The sequence below is a fragment of the Chamaea fasciata genome, unplaced genomic scaffold (assembly GCF_029207755.1).
Source record: "Chamaea fasciata isolate MVZ Bird 193981 ecotype frontalis unplaced genomic scaffold, bChaFas1.0.hap1 SCAF_7, whole genome shotgun sequence".
NCBI classification, from domain to species: domain Eukaryota; kingdom Metazoa; phylum Chordata; class Aves; order Passeriformes; family Sylviidae; genus Chamaea; species Chamaea fasciata.
In genome coordinates this window covers 55,882,529-55,899,321 of record NW_027094092.1, presented here as the reverse complement: position 1 = coordinate 55,899,321, position 16,793 = coordinate 55,882,529, and the positions used below count along the sequence as shown (strand labels likewise).

General features: G+C 52.1%; 2 protein-coding genes across 7 annotated transcripts in view; one reads left to right on the top strand and one right to left on the bottom strand.

Moving 5' to 3' along the window:
- Positions 1–3,371: 3,371 nt before the first annotated feature.
- ZBTB25 (zinc finger and BTB domain containing 25) lies at positions 3,372–9,635 on the bottom strand. Of its 2 annotated transcripts, none has more exons than XM_066188980.1 (3): positions 9,086–9,635; positions 8,829–9,008; positions 3,372–7,680 (listed from the first exon to the last, which is right to left on the bottom strand). In XM_066188980.1, the coding sequence occupies exons 1-3, from the start codon at positions 9,232–9,234 to the stop codon at positions 6,543–6,545; spliced, it is 1,467 nt and encodes a 488-aa protein (XP_066045077.1). In that variant the 5' UTR covers positions 9,235–9,635; the 3' UTR covers positions 3,372–6,542. The 2 variants fall into 2 exon arrangements, with proteins under 2 accessions (XP_066045077.1, XP_066045078.1); XM_066188981.1 differs by having other exon boundaries at positions 9,302–9,635.
- A 2,821-nt stretch (positions 9,636–12,456) lies between these two features.
- ZBTB1 (zinc finger and BTB domain containing 1) overlaps positions 12,457–16,793 on the top strand; it is a 29,362-nt gene continuing 25,025 nt past the window's right edge. For 2 of the 5 annotated variants that reach the window (XM_066188977.1, XM_066188973.1), the window contains exon 1: positions 12,457–12,678. The gene's annotated coding sequence lies outside the window, so the exon portion shown is untranslated. Of the gene's footprint in view, positions 12,679–13,229; positions 13,353–13,395; positions 13,497–13,808; positions 14,183–16,793 lie in introns of those variants that run through there. The other 3 variants (XM_066188974.1, XM_066188975.1, XM_066188976.1) reach the window with 3 other exon arrangements.

Here is a 16,793-nt window from a genome sequence, read left to right as displayed (position 1 = left end):
CACGGGAATCCTGTTTTGCACTTGGGATGGATGTTTGGATGTTTGGATGTTTGGATGGATGGATGTTTGGATGTTTGGATGGATGGATGGATGGATGGATGCCAGACCCACATGTTACGGGCAGCGAAGCCCTAATGTTTCCTGTGTTATAGAGAGAACCTTTCAACATGAGTAACTCAAAATGAACTCCTCCAAGGAAACAGATGGATTTAAATAATTGCTTTAATATGATTTTACCTCTGCAGTTTTATTTCCCAGAGAAATGGTTCTTGTCAGTTCTTGTTGGGTAGTACTAAAATAATGAAATACTTTGCATTTGCAAACAGGCAAAATCTTAACATTAAATGTGACTTTTAAAACAAAAACTAATCAGACGATGTTATTTCTTATACAGTTATTTAAGCTACAATATAGGTTAACGTTTTTAGGGGGCACAGCTTTCATGTGTCTTTCTTTTTGCAGACAATTGTGAAGAGTGCAGTTCTGTGTCAAATGATGGGATTTTTCTGCTGTGGGGTTAAAGTCCGCTTAGCCAAAAAGTGGATTTCAGCAAAACCACCCAAACCCAACATTTTAAAGTAGGTTTTGTTATATAAAAAACTGACAAACAGGCTGGATACAAAAGGGAGGGAGATGGTAAGAAAACGTGTTTTGCAATTCAGATTGTTAAGATGAAAGTATCATCTGCAGCTCGAGCTGGCAGTCACCCTGTCAGTCCTAAAGTTAGACCTCGCAGAGATATCTGCCTTCCAAACCTCTTTAATCTGGAGGAGATGACAGCCCCCTATCAGGACGGGTGCTCCAGCAGGGTTCCTTCTGCAGGTACCCGTCCTTTCGGGAGGCACCTTTCCCATGCCAGCTCCTTACCGGTGCACGAACACACCGAGCATCGCTTCGCCGTTGTCCCTGAGAGAAGATTTCAGCCTGGAACTTCAGATCTCTGCGCCCCAGCGCCAGTCACTGGTGTCACATTCGCTCTCAGCATTTGCCATCTGAACGCAGACTCCAGGCCGCGCTGCCGCCGTGTCAGGGCTCAGCGCGGTGACAGCTCGGCGTGACGGGGAGCCTGGTGACACGGCAGCTGGGTGGGAAGCTCAAGGACTGCGACTCCTACGGAGCTCCCGAGCATCCCCCCGGGAAGGGGGAGCGGCGCATCCCCGCCGCTGCCGGCAGCCCCCGCCGCTCCCTGCCTGCCAAACCTCCCAGACTGCGCTGCACGAAGGCGTCGGGCTCCGGCGCAGCCCAGACAGCCCGAAACCGAATTTGCATTCCATTTCCTAGCTGGAGCAAGGCAGGGGAGGCCCAGGCGCTGGGAGACTCGCGTCCCGAAGCTCCCAGACGCGTGTGGGGCAGCCTGCGGGCTGGGGGCCCGGCCGGCGAGTGCAACAGGCACAACAGGAAGGCGCACCCGCACCCCAATCATTAGCGCCATGAGTAAGCTAATCCCGAAAACAGCCCGGTGGGGGATGCTCGGCCCTAATGACAGGCTGGGGCCCCTGCCCTGCTGGCTCCGGCGGTGCTGCGGGTGGCGGAGGCGGCCGGAGCGGGTCCCTCCCGGGGTGGCTGCGGGCAAAGGGGTGACGCGGAGCATCAGCCGCCGCTCCCGGAGCTGCGGCCGGAGCTCGGCGAGGCTGCACGCCCACCGCTGGATCCTGTCTCGGTGGCTGACACCACTGTCTGCCTGCCTCGAGGTTATTCCCCTGCATCCATCACCCCTCGATGGCTCGCCGCCCTGGTTTCCCTGCCCTAGCGCCTATAGCTGGCTTTATGTTCTAAAACCAATGGGTTGCGAATCCCAAGGACTGCCAGGAGGGACAGAGGGCTTTAGACAGCGTTTTCTTACAGCGATTGCGCCAGTAACAGGAGGATTCACACGGACTAAACATTGCTGCACTGCCCTGTGCATCCCGCGGGGTGCCCCCAAGGCACGGACTGCCTGGAACCCCCAAAACTTCCCAGCGTCATCCTCACTCAGATGAAAGCCGGTGCAGGGGAGAAGGCCGAGAGCTTTGCCCTGCCTTTGTTCCGAGGGTGCAACCCCTGGCTTAGAACAGTTGGTGGAGAACATTTCCTCTCCTAGGCTGCTTTTGAAGTTGTGTCATTACTTTTTCTTAATGAAACATGCAAATCCTGTAGTTGGTGCGATTGCATCTCAGGGAACTCAGTCCTGACAGAGCTCTGCTTGTAAATATTTTACCAACATGTAATTTAGGGCACATTCACCCTCATTACCTTTTCCCTCATGATTTCTGATAGCTCAGAATACATTTTCCTAGTGCTGGACTGCTGGGAAGCCCACTCTGTTGCAGTCCTTTTTTGGCAGTCCTGGACAAGACGAGAAGAGACTGAGTTTTATTAAACAGGGAATCTGAAGATTATGGCAGAGGTATGGCACAGCCTGGCTGGCTGATTGCTGTGAGAGGCTTTCATAAGCCATGAAGAAACGTCTCATTTTGGCCACTGATAGCACACGATTCCCTTCTGTGATGCTGAATTGCATATGCTGAGGTAATTTTTTACTGCAGTTCTGAAGGCTTCACTTACGCAGGATAAATACTCTCTGTCTCCAAAACATCAAAAAACTATTCAGTATCAGCATTACCCTGAAGAAATGAAATGTCATGATAGCAGTATTTCATGGCCTTACTTTTAACTGTAATTCTCCCTGCTTCAGGTTTACATCCCAACAGCAAATTTCATTTCCACGTTCAACCTTCTCGGTGTGCACAAAAGCAAGATTCTCAGTAAAATAACCAGACCCCACACTGCAAGGGGGGCTAAATACACTTTTGTCCACACACCGTACTGCACCCTAAGAAGCCTGAGAAACACAGACCCTGTTGGATCCAGCAGCATCAGAGCACTAAAAATATTTCAAAATATTTCAAATTACCTATCTTGAAATTGTTCCTCATGCTCTGGTGGTTGAGCCAGCTAACAGACAGTCAGCATTTTGGGGCCAGCACCCAGATACATGATGACAGCCACTGCTGCACTTGGTGGCATTTCAGAGGTCCACTTGAGCTGGCTGAGGAGCCTGCTCATGCTCAGGGGCTTTGGCAGGGGGGGTCTGAGCCCCAGTCTTCTCATCTTTACATAAAATACGAGCTGCAGAGCCCACAGACAAGGCACTTCAATGACTGTGGTTCATCAGCTCAGTACCTCTAACGATGGAACCCCTCCAGAGCACAAAGAAAATCTCCAAGGATTCCCTGGAGCTTTGGGACTTCCAGCCTTGAAGTATTTCCACCCTGGGGCTTTCTTTGCCAAAGCCCATGTGCATCTATTAACCAATCACAGATATCTGGAAGGAGTCACTAGTATAATTATTCTGCACACTGTGACAATTTTTTTTTACATTTTTATTTAAAAAAAAGGAAATAAATCAAACTCCAACGAGAAATAAGTATTTGTCAAACCCAGCTGTGTAAGTCAGGCAGATTTCCAAACATGCACCGGCATAAAGGTTAAGCACTCAGTAATTCAAGTGTCTTCCACACACAGTAATAAAACTTCTCATGATTTGTCCAGGAGCAGCTGCTGCCCTTGCTTACCCAATGTAACTGCCCTGTAAAATTATCTTCTATTCATAAGACTTGGAGAAAATGATGTTTTTATGTTAACATAACTCGGAGCTGATGATTTCTGTCTCCAGCTTTTCCTGCTTCTTTAATTATAACAGTGCTTTAACGCTTGCAGTAGAAAACTGCTGAAAATGCATTTCTTGTATTGCAAACGATGCAAAAAAAAAAAAAAAAAGCGCCTTTGGCAGATGTTTGATGTCACAGATGTTCAGTTCCTCAAAGGTTAACCAAAGTACACCTTTAAAAGGGGGTGTGAGGATAACAGAAAACAATTGTTTACAGTTGTATCTTTCCAAGGATACACGGGATATGAACACAGCCCTGGTTTATGTCCAATTCGGCTCTGCTGGCGTGTTTGCAGTCAGTGCCATGCAGTCACTCTTGCAGCATATACAGCTGAGTGACGTTTGGCTCTTTTGCCCGAGATCACAGCTTTTATAAAAGCTCCCTTTTTAGCCGGCAAGAAGCGAACAAAACAGCCCAGCCCACGCACCTGAGGATGAGCAGCGTGTCCCAGAGATGCCTTGGGCACTGCTGCTTGCCGTCCCTGCTGCTGTCCCCAATACTGAGCTCTATTACCGCTACCCTGTTACCTCTGCAGGGACATCAAGAGCCCTTCGACTTTCAATACCAATTACTTCAGGCAAGTTAGGCACCTATTTGACGATCCGAGGTGCTTCTCTACTGACTGAATAGCAGATATTCTGTCCCTCTACAGCTCATCTCTACAGCTCTAGCCACCCCAGCAAATGCTTCTCTCTGTTCTCAAATTAAATGTAGGAAGCCGAGGGAAGCAAGGAGCACCTGGAGAAGCTAGCCCACTCAGTAAAGCGTCACATACAAATCGGGAACGACCATAAAATACCTCTTTTTTTTTTTTCTCTCTTTTTTTTTTTAAACCCGTCATGTAGAAATAGAGGTCAGAGGAAGCCGGAGGGCAATCCCCAGTTATGAGCAGCCTGTGCTGGATGTGATTTAGCTGATGCCATTAGGCTGGGAGAGAGGCGGAAGGCTCTCTTCTAGGAAATGCTCTGTGTGAATGGCTCCGTGCTCAGATGCAGCCTTCACAGGCCTGGGTGTCGGCTGGGTTCTCTTTGTTTGCTTGTTTTAAAGAACAGCTTTTTAAGCAGCAGAATTCAAATGCGTTCACACCAGAGCAGCTTTAATGGGTACACGCAGCAAAAAGAGCACTGGGGCTTGCAGGGAAGCACACCCCAAACCACAGCCTGCGTTTTGCCACACCATCTCGGCAGGCTCAGGAACTGCTTGTTTTGCCCCTTTGTCTTGAAACACATTTGGCAGCTCTCAGTGGCCAGTCCATCCCCCGGAGTGTGCAGCTCCCTGCCCAGGAGAAGCAGCAACAGCCTTTACAAAGACCTCAGATGGTCTTTTAATTCGGCAGTGATTTAATTGCAGCTCTTGCTCCAGGACAATATCAAAGACAGCTCAAGAGTCCCGACTACAAAGAGCTCTGGAGCAGGCGTTCTGACAGCAAACTGTTCTCACCATTGTTCAGGCTGCCCCTTTCCAAAGGCTCCACCAGGACTGGCAGGAAGCCTCCAGCTTCTCAAAAACTAGGTAATGAGATTACGGGAGCCACTCACGAGGCTTTTGCTCTGCGCTGGGGAAGAGCCTTCTGCTCTCTAAGAACTCCGTGTGCCTCCTCGGGGCCTTCTGATTAACAGCATCTCTGAGGGGTGGGCTGCAGCTCATCTGCAGGGACATTTCAGCTGAAAAACTAGGGAGGGACAAACTATGAATTCAAGAGGCATATGTATAATTTTAACCCCTTCTTGGATATTACCCTTCAGCTAACAACTAATGGTAAATAAAAAGCTGGATGGGGCTTTAAACAACCTGGTCTAGTGGACAATGTCCCTGCCTGTAGTAGGGGGGTTGCAACTAGATCATGTTTAATGTCCCTTCCAGCCCAAACCATTCTGTGACTACATGAAAGGCAAAAAACTTGCACGTTACCACTTCACAGTAGCTCTGCAAACAGAGAAAAAACAACACGCTGTGTATTTGCTCTAGGCAAATATACAGATTGTAATATTTAAGAATGTGTTTACTCCAAGCTGTTTATAAAGTCAGAAATCATTTTCACTCAGAAAATACGTGTGTGGCATTTAGTCCTGTAAAGACTTAAGTTAGGGTATGTCTCCTCTCAAAGAAGAGAGGACACTCCTTTGCAGCTTTCCTTCCTCCCTGCAGAGAAGACAGTCCAATAATGGAACGTGGTCCTAGAGGAGCATCAAAATCTGTCCTTGCTTATGCAGTAGCGGTGAACGAGGGAGGAGTAGGAAGGAGGAAAAACACATGCAAATCCCTAGAGTTCAAAAGTAAATTTAGAAGACAGATGAGGACTCCAGGGCTTGTCAAAATGAAGCTTGCCACCCCTACATCAACACTGCCAGTTCCCTTGAAAAGAGCAGCCTTATGGCTCCTGCAAATATTTATGCATAAATTTATTAACTGCAGTTACATGAACAACATGAACTTCAGGATTCATCTCCTTGAGATATTTATTTTCATTAAAAACAAACTGTTTGGGAAACACAATACATATTTCCCTCTACACTTCCAGCCATCTGGTTTCAGAGGAGCAATTCTATGGAATACAGTCCTAGGCACCACACGAAGTACTAGACAATTCTTAAACCTCACACTCAGCAATACAGCTTTAACTCCAGTAAAGCAGAGCAGGAGTAAGTTCACGTTCGGGAAAAACATAATTGAGTTACACGGATGCTTCCAAGAAGGACTGAGATGGGAATTAGCTTGAGTTTAAAAGTTAGAGAAGTAAAAAAAGCAAGTACACAAATCAAGGTACACAGTCCTTCACAGTTATCTCAGAGGTGAGGGGAATGGTGGTTCAAGAAAATCAGCTGCACAGAGCAGCCACTCCCTAGGTGGAGAATGCCAAAACATCCAGTTTCAGCATCTCAAGGGGGAGAATTACTCTACCAGGATGGTATCAACACTTTCCTGGATGAGAGCTGACTCCAGTATACATTCATCTAAGTGGTCTTGGGACAAGCTGGAGCTCTTACCCACACCCTCGCTGTCACAGTAAGGGTGAAACCTGGGGGTGGCGGGGCTCTCCAGCCGCTGGCAGCGGCCGTACTTGTGCTGCTTCCCTCTGTGCGTGTACATGTGCTCCAGCAGCTGGCTCTTCCGGAAAAACGTGCGGCCGCAGACGGTGCAGCTGATCTTTCTCTTTCTGGAGAAAGAAAAGTTACAGTTCAACTCCACCGGTTCGTGGTCCTTGGAGATGAGGGAGAGCTGCCCGATCTGCAGGGGCTCCAGGTCGCTGCAGCTCGGATGCTCCAGCTGATGCTCGTCCTCCTTGAGGAGGAAGGCCCCGAGGCGATGGCCATCCCCGGGCTCCCTGTCCTCAGCCAGAGGCTGCACCTCCCCCAGGTCGCTGCTCTCCAGGATGGAGGCCGGCACGCCAAAGGGCAGCGAGCCCGAGACGTGGGTGTGCAGGTGCTGCCGCAGGCCCTCGCGCGAGTCGAAGCGCTCCCCGCAGTAGTGGCACAAGTGCACCTTGAGGCTGCCCTTGGCAAAGACGGGGCTGGCTACCTCCGGAGAAGGAGGGGTGCAGCTCTGGGACACCACGGGATCCGAGTCGCACCTCTCCTGCTTTATAGAAACCGAGAGCTTCGGGCGCTCCTCTGCCGGCTTGGCCAGAGCCGCGGGCTGGGCCGAGGGGCGAGAGACCTGCTGCTCCAGGGGGCCGTCGTCCAGGCCGATGGCCAGGGACAGCTGCAGCTGGGGGTGGTCGCCCTGGGCCGCAGACCTGCCCCCCGCCTTGGGCAGGCTCTCCTTGGCTCCCAGGCGCTCCTTTGCCAGCTTGTGTGCCGTAGAGATCTGGATCCCGTACAAGTTGGAGGACTGGACGGGCTCTGGGGAGAAGGCCTGGTTCATCTCGATGGCGATGTGCGAGAGGTGGTCGGCGTGCAGAAAGCGGATGCCCTCCTCCAGTCGGCTCTGGCTGACAGTTTGCTTTGGCCCTTTCCCAGTGTACATGATATGTAACAAGTAACTAAATATGTCAGGCTGGATGTCTGTAGGCTGAATTTTTATGCACTCGCTGAAACAAAACAGATGATTAAGTACATACAGGGATCCAAATCCTGATCCACTACCTGCCCATTTGCTGTGAAAGTGCTTTTACAAGCAGCACTCCCTGCCAAGCCCTGCAGAAGTGCAGCAGCTCTGGTTTGCAAAGCCGAGTGCCTGAGTCTGCGTTTATCCCTGTGATTCTGAAGACCATGTGCACAATTGCAGCTGAGGCTGGTGCAGGTGACCAGCCCTGGCCACCCCGTCCCTCCCATGCAGGGCCAGCTGCAGCCACACGGCACCACAGCGATGCCATGCAAGCTGTGCATCATCAGTGTGTGCCACTCCATTTATTTAAGTAATAAATTCAGCTGCCAGTACCGTATAATCTTTATGAGCATTGCACTTAAATGTCAGCAAACAACATCCACAGGGAAGGCCAGTTAACTCATCTCACTTCTAGCCAAGGGGCGATGCAGCTGATCCTAAAGGTTATCTCGCAGAGGTGCTGGAGGCCACAATCCTCAGGAAGGAAGGGGAATGAAGAAGGATTTAATCCATTACAAGCAGCCAGGCCCAGGTCAGAGGCCAGACTGACAACACTGCTGTTGTTATACCTGCAGAACCACTCCTGACCTGGCCAGCTTAGGTATGTGAACAGCTTGAAACGAATTGATGATCACAGTCTCAGCCCTTATCTCCAAGAGTTTGAAGCACAGAACTGTGATAAGGCCACAGCTTCTCGATTGTTTCAAGCCTGTGGATCCTGCCAGAAAGGACAGTCTCACCCAGCAAGTTTGACTACAACCTAAGGCAAAGTACTGGACATATTACACACGGGCAGGAGATACCAGGATATCCCTGGGTTCCAAATCTGCAAGGTTCTCACTGCAGGAAGACAGCGGTACTCACATGCTTTATTTATCTGGTCACACAAATGTCTCATCTCCAAAGTGCAGGGTCTGATGTTGCCATATGCTGACTAAGGAAGTGGTTTTAAAGGGCAGCACATTCTGGACTGGGATTGTTTAGGGAGCCAAGGCCTGTGCTGGGTTAGGAAAATAATCTCAGGCCATCTAACATCCCCATTTATACCCTTTGCGATTTTTATACCTTTAGAAAGAAGAAAAAGCAGAATGCTGAGAGTGATCAAAGGATAGGAGAGCTGTGTGTTCTTACCTCGTCTGATGAATAAATATCATCTTAAAATAGTTTGAAAAAGCAGCGAGCACCGCTCTGTGGGCTTTGAAGTAAACATCTCCAATGGCAACTGTGCAGTCACACAGAAAGCCAAACTCCCGCTGCATGTTCAGCTGCTGGAGGAGGAGGACGCTGTGGCCGGTGGTATCCATGGTGTGCCTGGGAGCAAGGGAACAAGATGTTCGTCTCATTAAGAAATCAGAGAGCTCCCAAAGGCTCAAATGTTGACTTCTCACCACCGAAACGACATGGACGCCTGCCACGGAGCCTCTTCCCTCCTCCACATGGTCCCCGCACCCCAATGTAACAGTTTCTCCTTCCGATACCACCGCTGTTGCTCAAACCCACGACCAATGAGCTCAAGCCCTCTCGGGGACTTTTCCATCTGCCAGCTACGCTCAGAGATGCCTCTCCCGCTGATTAACTACGCTCCGCGGGGTGTCAACACTAACTTTAAACCCGGCTCGCGTTTTCCCTGTGATCTGATGGTGCTTTCTGCTACCCCGGAGCCGCGGCGGGGGCACGGGGGAGCGGGGCTGAGCCCGGCGGCTCCGGCACAGAGGAGCCCTGTGCGCCCAACAAAGCCCCCATTGTGCGGGCTGAGCCGCCCTCGCCCCGCCCCGCCAGCGGCCCCTGCGCAAATAAACGCTGATATTTGCTATTGTCTCCGCAGAATTTTTTTTTTTTTTTTTTGGGGGGGGGGGGGAAGGTGGGGAGGAACACGACACGCAGCGGGAGGCGGCGAGCTCAGCCCGCCCGTGGCCCGGGAGCAGCGCCCTCCCGGCCCGGCCCCGCGGCTCCCCCGCGCCCGCGCAGCCGCTTACCCGCGCGGAAGCGCCGCGACCGCCCGCCCCCGCTGCCCGCCCGGCGGATGGGGTGGGCGCTGCCCCCCCGCGCTTCCTGCCGGGCGGGCTGGGCCCCGCCGGGCCGGGCAGGGCTGGGCTTCTCCCGGGAAAGCCGAGCGCGGCCCGGGCGGAGCGCTGGGCGCGGCCCCCTGCGCGGCTGCGGGCGGCGCTGCCCGCGCTGCTCGCCCGCAGCCCCTGTGCCAGGGAGGGAATGAGCGTGGGCACCCCCGTGGGGGATGTTTTTGCGTGTTTTCCCGTGCGTTGTCAAAGGCATCATCACCCCGGGCTGGGGGGGCTTGGCTTCTTAATCGCCCAGTGGCGGAGCGTCGTCTGCTGAGCGCCTCAGCTCTCGGCAGAAAGTGGGTGGGGGGTTGTTTGTTGTTTTGGGTGGGGTTTTTTTGTTTTTTTTTTTTTTTTTTTTTTTTTTTTTAAAGGAAAGAAAAAAGTAAAAGGAGCTCCCCCGGTCTGGCCGCTCGTGAGAATGGATGAGAAGATACCACCTGGCTTCCTCACCAATGTCTGCGGCCTCTGAGCTGCTTTGGCCACCACCAGTCCTGAGGACGCACCACTTCTCTGTCAGGCCTCCTGCAGTCGCTCTCTGATGTTAAACCAGGGGTTATTTTGGGCGAGAGCAGCTGTGCCGGGTGAGGTGCCAGGCAGAGGAGGAGGCGCTCCCACCCTCACCGCGGCCGCCTGGCCAGCAGCGGCCCGTCCCGAGGGTCCCCCTGAGCCCCAGCCCTCCGCTCCGGCACTCAGTGCAACCTCTGAGGTGTCTTTCCGATGAAAGTTACCAAATCGCATTCTAAACCTGTTCAAACTTCCAGTCCGCACAGCGTCCTGCTGCCACCAGGCTAATTTGATATTCGCACGTTGTTTCTTCCAGCTGGAAAAGGCAATGAAAATCACTGTTGGTGTGCTTTTTGTCATGATTTTGGTGCAGTTTCCAAGATCCGTCACACCCACCCTCCTCCACGGCATCTCTGCTGACTCAGGGCCTCTCCAGAAGACATTCAGTGCCTCGGATCATCCCTCTTGGTTTCCTCTCAGCATTTGATAGTTTGTAGTCCATTTTTCTTATTGCATCCCCATCACTGCAATTCTTGAATATTTAAGGCAAATAATGCCCCTGGCCACCAGAATGCATCAGCTTATTAGTTTCCAGGCAGCCTGAGCCTGGGTGGATGATGAAGATGGGCTGAGAGATGACAGACCATAGGCTCCGAAGCATTTTCACCCACGTGTTTGCTGCTTATCCCACTGACCAGCACAGCTTTATCTTTTCTATCGCCTTATGTTTTATTTCTTCTACTTTAAATATAAAGTTCACTGGACTCGGGGACCATCTTTCCCTCCTGTGTTTGCACAGTAGCAGAACTGAGAGATCACAGAGCTATAATCTTGCTGCTCCTATGAATATCAGTAGCCACTTCCCCAAAAGAGGTTTGGCAGTAGGTGGCTCAAGGTTTCATACTCTGTATTAAACAGAGTACAGAGTGAGTTGCTATTTGCAGATGGCATGTTATTTATTTAAATGATTAATTATTTACATGTTATTTAGGTTGACTCTGGTCCAAAGAGGACTTTGAAGAGCTTCAGAGAAACAAGAGCCAAACTGATGAAAGCAGTGGGGAGGAATGAAATCTGGTGTTTTGCTGTAAAACACAGGCGATGATATCACTCACCTCAACCAATACAAAGTGACACAGCCTATGCTGGTGGGTCAGAAAGACATGAGGACATAATCACAGCTCGCTCCATGGGTGCTTCTGCTCCCTCCTCCTCTGTGGCCAGAAAATAATAATTTAAAAAAAAAAAAGTAAATTGGAAAGGTAAGCGTGGTGGGAGGGCAGTAAGAGAAGGGGGGTGGTGAGGAAGGGGGAACTGCCTTGTGCCCCATCTTACCGGAGGTGGCAGGAGCTCCCAGTGTGACGCACATGGGACAGAGCAAGAGGCTGCACAGGCCCCTCATGGGTGCTCTTGGCCTGTGCTGCCCTGAGGTGTGTAGAGAGGTGGGGAGAAAAAGACTCTTGAACCATAAGAGAAGCAACTTTTCAGTGTGATTTGAAAACCACGACTCTGTTGGCTTGTGGAGGCCGTTTAACTTCCTATAAAACAGGAAAACCTACAATGTAGCTGTAATGTGGGGGTCCCTCCACCTTCTGTGGGAGCTGGGGTCTTGCAGCCACAGAGGGGTTTGGTTTTTTTTTTCCTTTGGCGCTGCTACACACCCCTGAGGCAAGGCTGAAGCAGAGTGAGGGGGGAAACGGGGATTTTTTAGACGCATTCTGAAAGAGATATTTTGAAAGCTCTGCTTTTATTCTGTAGTGGTTAGAAAGTCCCCAGAGAGACCCAGAAGGAAAGGCTGATCCTCCATTTGGAAACTAGGATTGTGATAGTTGTGTTTGTCCTGTTTGCTTACACAGAGGAGGGATGCTTCAGGAAAACCTTCAGGATACTGGGACATTTTAACATTTTGGCATTTTACCTTGCTGCCTTTTTTGTTATTTTTGCCATTTTCAAATATGTAATAAAATCTCTTCGTTTTGCTGTGATTAAGTTTGCTCCTTTGGTTTGTCAGATGCTTAGAGGGATCTCAGTTGCAGCTACATAAAAACAATGGTATCTCCAGAAACTGAATGACGGGGCTGTGGGGATTAAACACTTAAAATGCTTGTGCTGAATGACAAAAGTCACTTTAGGGGTGGAAAAGTCAAGTGGCAAGACCTGGAGGAAAGCCTGACCTGGCTTATGGTTTCTCTCAGATCTGCGGCAGAGAGCAGGGGGGCCGGAAATCCCACTTACTCACATGGGATAGTTCCGGAGAAGCTGGATGTTGTCAGACCGGAGAGGTCCAGACACTGGTGGGAAGAGGGCCTGGGACAGCTCCGGGAAGGATGAAAAAAGGCGCTGTCCTCGGGATCTGTGACAGAGCTGCCAGCCCTGTGCTCCTGCATCACCGTGAAGCTCCAGGAGGGAGGGCGGAGGTATTAGCGTGTGAAATTGCAGCGAGAAGGAAATACTTTCTCACGCAGCTCGCAGTGGTTTTCTCGCAGTTCAACTGTCCCACGCGGGGGCCGTGGGGCTGCGGGTACAACACTCCATCGCCGGACACCCACACGGGGTGACCGGAGCCTTCCCGTTAGCGCCGGCCCCGGCTGGTTCGGGGGGAGAGCAGAGACTGCCCGCTCCCTGCGGCGAGCCCGGGTGCGCGGGGAAGGGGCGGATTGCGGCGGCCGGGAGGGCAGCGAGGCGGCACAGCCCGGCCGCGGGGTCCCGGTGGGCTCCCGCCGCGGGCCCGGGGGGCTCTGCCGGGGGACGGGGAGGAGCCGGGCTGAGGGGGCTCCGGCAGCGCCAGCCCGCGCCGCGCCGCGTCCCCGGCGGCATGGGAGGAGAGCGGAGCGCGGCAGGGAGCCGCCCGCCGGGCCCCGGCATTGGCGGCGGCGCAGCAGCGCTGGCAGCGGCGGCGCCGGGAGCCGCGGCCGCCGAGGGGAGGGGTCCGGCTCCGTGCGGTCGCGGCGGAGCCGGCGCTGCGGCAGCGGCAGCGCGGCGGGGCGGAAGTCCTTTGTTGCAGCCGCGGCGGCAGCGGCAGCAGCAGCAGCGGCGGGAGCGGCGCGGGCACAGCTCCCCGTCGGCGGCCGCCGCCTCTCCCCGCGCCGCGGTAAGCGGGGCCCGGGGGCCGCCGCCGGGACCCGGGGAGGAGGAGGCGGGAGGCGGCCGCAGCTCCGCCGGCGGCGGGAGGTGGGAAGTGCCGAGCGGCGGCGTGGCCCGGCGCGGCCCGCCATAGTGGCGGCGGCGCTGCCAGGTAGGGGCTTTCCAGCCGCGGCCGGTCCCTGGCCGGCGGCCGGCGCGGTGACCTTGCGCCCGGCGGCCGGGCAGGGCACGGCGCGGAGCGGAGCGGCGCCGCGGGGACCGCGCGGGGGCTGAGCGGCGGCGCCGCGGCGGCGACTCCGGCTCGCTCTTTCCCTCCCTCCTGCCCTCCCTCCTTCTCTCCGGGGGTCGCGGCGGGTGCGCTCCACCTGCGGGGCGGGGGTCGGGAGATGCAGCGCTGGAGAGCGAGAAGCGGCCTAGGGAGGTGCAGGGGCGAGAGGCGGGGAAGGGAAGGGCACCGCGCCGCCCGCGTGGCTCCGGGGCTCGAAGTCGCGGTAAACATCTCGAGTGCCGCTATCGCGCCTGGCCCCGGCCCCCGCGATGGGTCCCGCCGCTTCTCTTCCTTTTGTCTTCACAAAATAAACGCCCCAAAACTTCGAGTGAGTTGCGGTAGTTTAGCGAAAAACGGAGCGGAGCTGCAGCCCGGAGGGATTGCTCCACCCTGCCAGGCGGGAGACTTGGGTTTCACTCGGGGCTGGCAGTGCGCTGGATCGCCGTGGAGGCGGCTGGAAAGGAAGGGGAATACTTTTGTCACATAAAAAACAAGCCCTGTGCCGCTGTGGGAGCGGTGTCGAAAGTCTCATTCTTCAAAGGACTCCTCTTTCCTGCCCGGATAGAAAGGTAGTTGAAGAGAGTAGAGGAAATGGGACTGAAAACGCTGTGAGTTTGGGGCTGGGGTTTCATTCCTCTCTGTTTTCCAGGATTTTTTGTAACTCAGTTTCTCAAGTTTACTCTGTTTCAGCTGATACAGGAGGGCCGGTTCCTCTTGACACGTAGGCGTTGGTAAACGGGTGGCATGGCTTGGATGCTGCTTAATATTTGGGTGTTTACTGCCGGGTTGTCATTTGCTTGCATTATTTCCCTCGCACTCCAGTATCGCAAGGTACAGCACGCACTGCAAAACCATCCGGGGTTGCAACAGTGCGGTGTTCCTTAGGCATTTAATTACACTAAACAAACATTCCTTTAATTAAAGGTGTTTGTTTAACATTCCTCATTACAGCTCTTGGAAAAACCCACAGAGCAGCCGTGAACAGGGGGATGCGGGCTTCTCGTTTTTTTGCCGAATTGCAAGTTAAGCTTTCCCGGCGAGCGGGGGAGAGGCGTTGGGGCCATATGGCCGTGGGGAAAACCGGCCAAACGCGAGCGGTTGCAGAGATTTTCCTCGGCAGCAGCAGCAGCACGGCGAGTTGACGAGATTGTGGAGAGATTTTTGGATGACTAGCCAGAAAACCTGAGGAGTAACAAGTAGTATTAGTTGCACTCTGCTGGTGTTTGAGGTTGCAGGGAACCAGCAGGCACCCACTGCGGGGCGGGGAGGGGGGTTGGATGCAGGTAATGAAGATGTGGGTTGGTGCTGCGTGGGAAGCTCAGAGAAGTAATAGAAGCCACTTCTTCCTAGTAGCCTGAAAGTTTTGTGTGGAATAAGATCACAGGCTTAACAGATGCTTCAGCTCTGCTTGCACAAGTCTTTCCCTTCATCAGCCTCAACCACTGTTGTCACTGGCACAGGAATTAGCAGCGATTACATTGAGAGTGCTCATGCCAACCAGGGATTTGGGTTTTTCGATGCTTTCTTACTTGAATGTCAGCGGCTGCTTCTTTCACAGACTTCTGTTCTTGCTGACAGTGGAAAGCCCTGAAAATCCAGGATGGACAAAGCGGCAATAGCTATTTACCTGCTGGATGGAAATAGAATAGCTGCTCAGAACTGAGATAATGAAAAGTTTCCTGATAAAAGCCCACTGTCCTTTCTCTTAGTTGCTGCTGCTGGGCCGCTTAGTAGAGTTGTTCTGGACCTCATACACATGTAGAGTGAGAAGGCATGTGTTCATTTTTCAGTTTGGGCAGTGCTCCTTCAGCAGTTGGGTTATTCTGCCCTGCCTTTGCTTGGGAATGGTAAACACCCTCACCCGAAGAGTTTTGCTGCTGACACCGTGTGTGGGCACAACAGCTGAAATAATTTGCATAAGGACCGTTTATATCCTCAAATTGGTCTGGTAATTTTTCATTTGTGCACACAGCGTCACTGCAAAACTCCAGAATTCACCGGCTGTTGCCTTTTCTCCCCCTTATTAGACATATCTCATTGGATGGAGGTCTTAGTAGCCTTATTTTTATTTTTAGTATGCTGAAAGTAAAATGTGAAACATTTAAGACCAGGAAGAGTCAAGAAAACCTGTAGTATGATTTGTGTGTCACAAGTTACTGTGCTTCATTCATGTGCATCCAGCACCTTGTTACACCTAAGTCCAACCTGTATTTAGCCAAGGATCCTTTACTGGAAGGCACCTGTGACTTCATTTGGGGGTCTCAAGACATGGTTAAACCACCAAGATGCCTCCAGAAGTTGAAAATTGGTGTAACCCAGAGAGCCGAGATGAAAAGGCTCATCTTCCTGCTGCAAAGCATAAACTGGGTGTCACAGTTTTTTCCCCCACTAATTGTTTCTTTTAAACATGTCATTACCATGTTGCCTGACAACTGTAAAGGTGCCAGATAAAAGATAACTGTGACTTTCTAGGGCCAACCTTTGTGGCTAGCAAGTTACTTTAAAGGACTGCATAAGGTCTCTCTAGGACTTCTGTTCCCTAGATCTGATCTAAAGGTGTCTGAAGTTGAGATGGGGCTTTAGCACAAACTCAGTTTTATTTTTTTCTGTCAAGATGTATTCCTTGTCTTTTGAGGAGTGTTCTAACCTGAGGCCATGTAATGTATCTTAACTAATTTTCAGTTAGCAGTTGAGAAGCATAACCTGCTAAAATTTGACGTCTGTTTCTCATTTGTGGGCATGGATGCTGAATCAGCAGAGAACTGCTGGCTGAGCAGTGGAGAACAGGGCATCCAGGAGCTCTGACAGCTCATGCTGGAGGCTTTGGAGCATCTTCCCTTCCCCTCGTTCAAATCTAGCCCAAGTGCCATGAAACTTGTTCCTGTACATTGCCCAGGAGTCTGTTTAAAATGAGTTGATTCAGCCATGGGGATGTATCTGAAGATGAATATCTGCCTCTTTGGAATCATCTTCCCAACTGGCATGCCTGAAAGCCAGGCAATTGAAAGCGCTGTGAGAGGAGGATAAATTATACCTTTAGTCCTTCATAGCCTGAATAATGGAGCTTAATTACATTTTCTCTGGCAGTACATGGAATTCCCATAGCTGTTTTAATTTATGATCAAGGCTGTGCTTGCAATGCAAACTGATCCATACTCACTGTTGAGGTGGACAATCGTC

Coding starts and splice junctions, on each gene's coding strand:
- ZBTB25 (XM_066188980.1), bottom strand. CDS start 9,234: ATGGAAAAGTCCCCGAGAGGGCTTGAGCTCATTGGTCGTGGGTTTGAG. Junction 9,009..9,085: donor GCGTCCATGTCGTTTCGGTG/GTGAGAAGTCAA, acceptor CCTTGCTCCCAG/GCACACCATGGATACCACCG. Junction 7,681..8,828: donor ATATTTATTCATCAGACGAG/GTAAGAACACAC, acceptor GTTTTGTTTCAG/CGAGTGCATAAAAATTCAGC.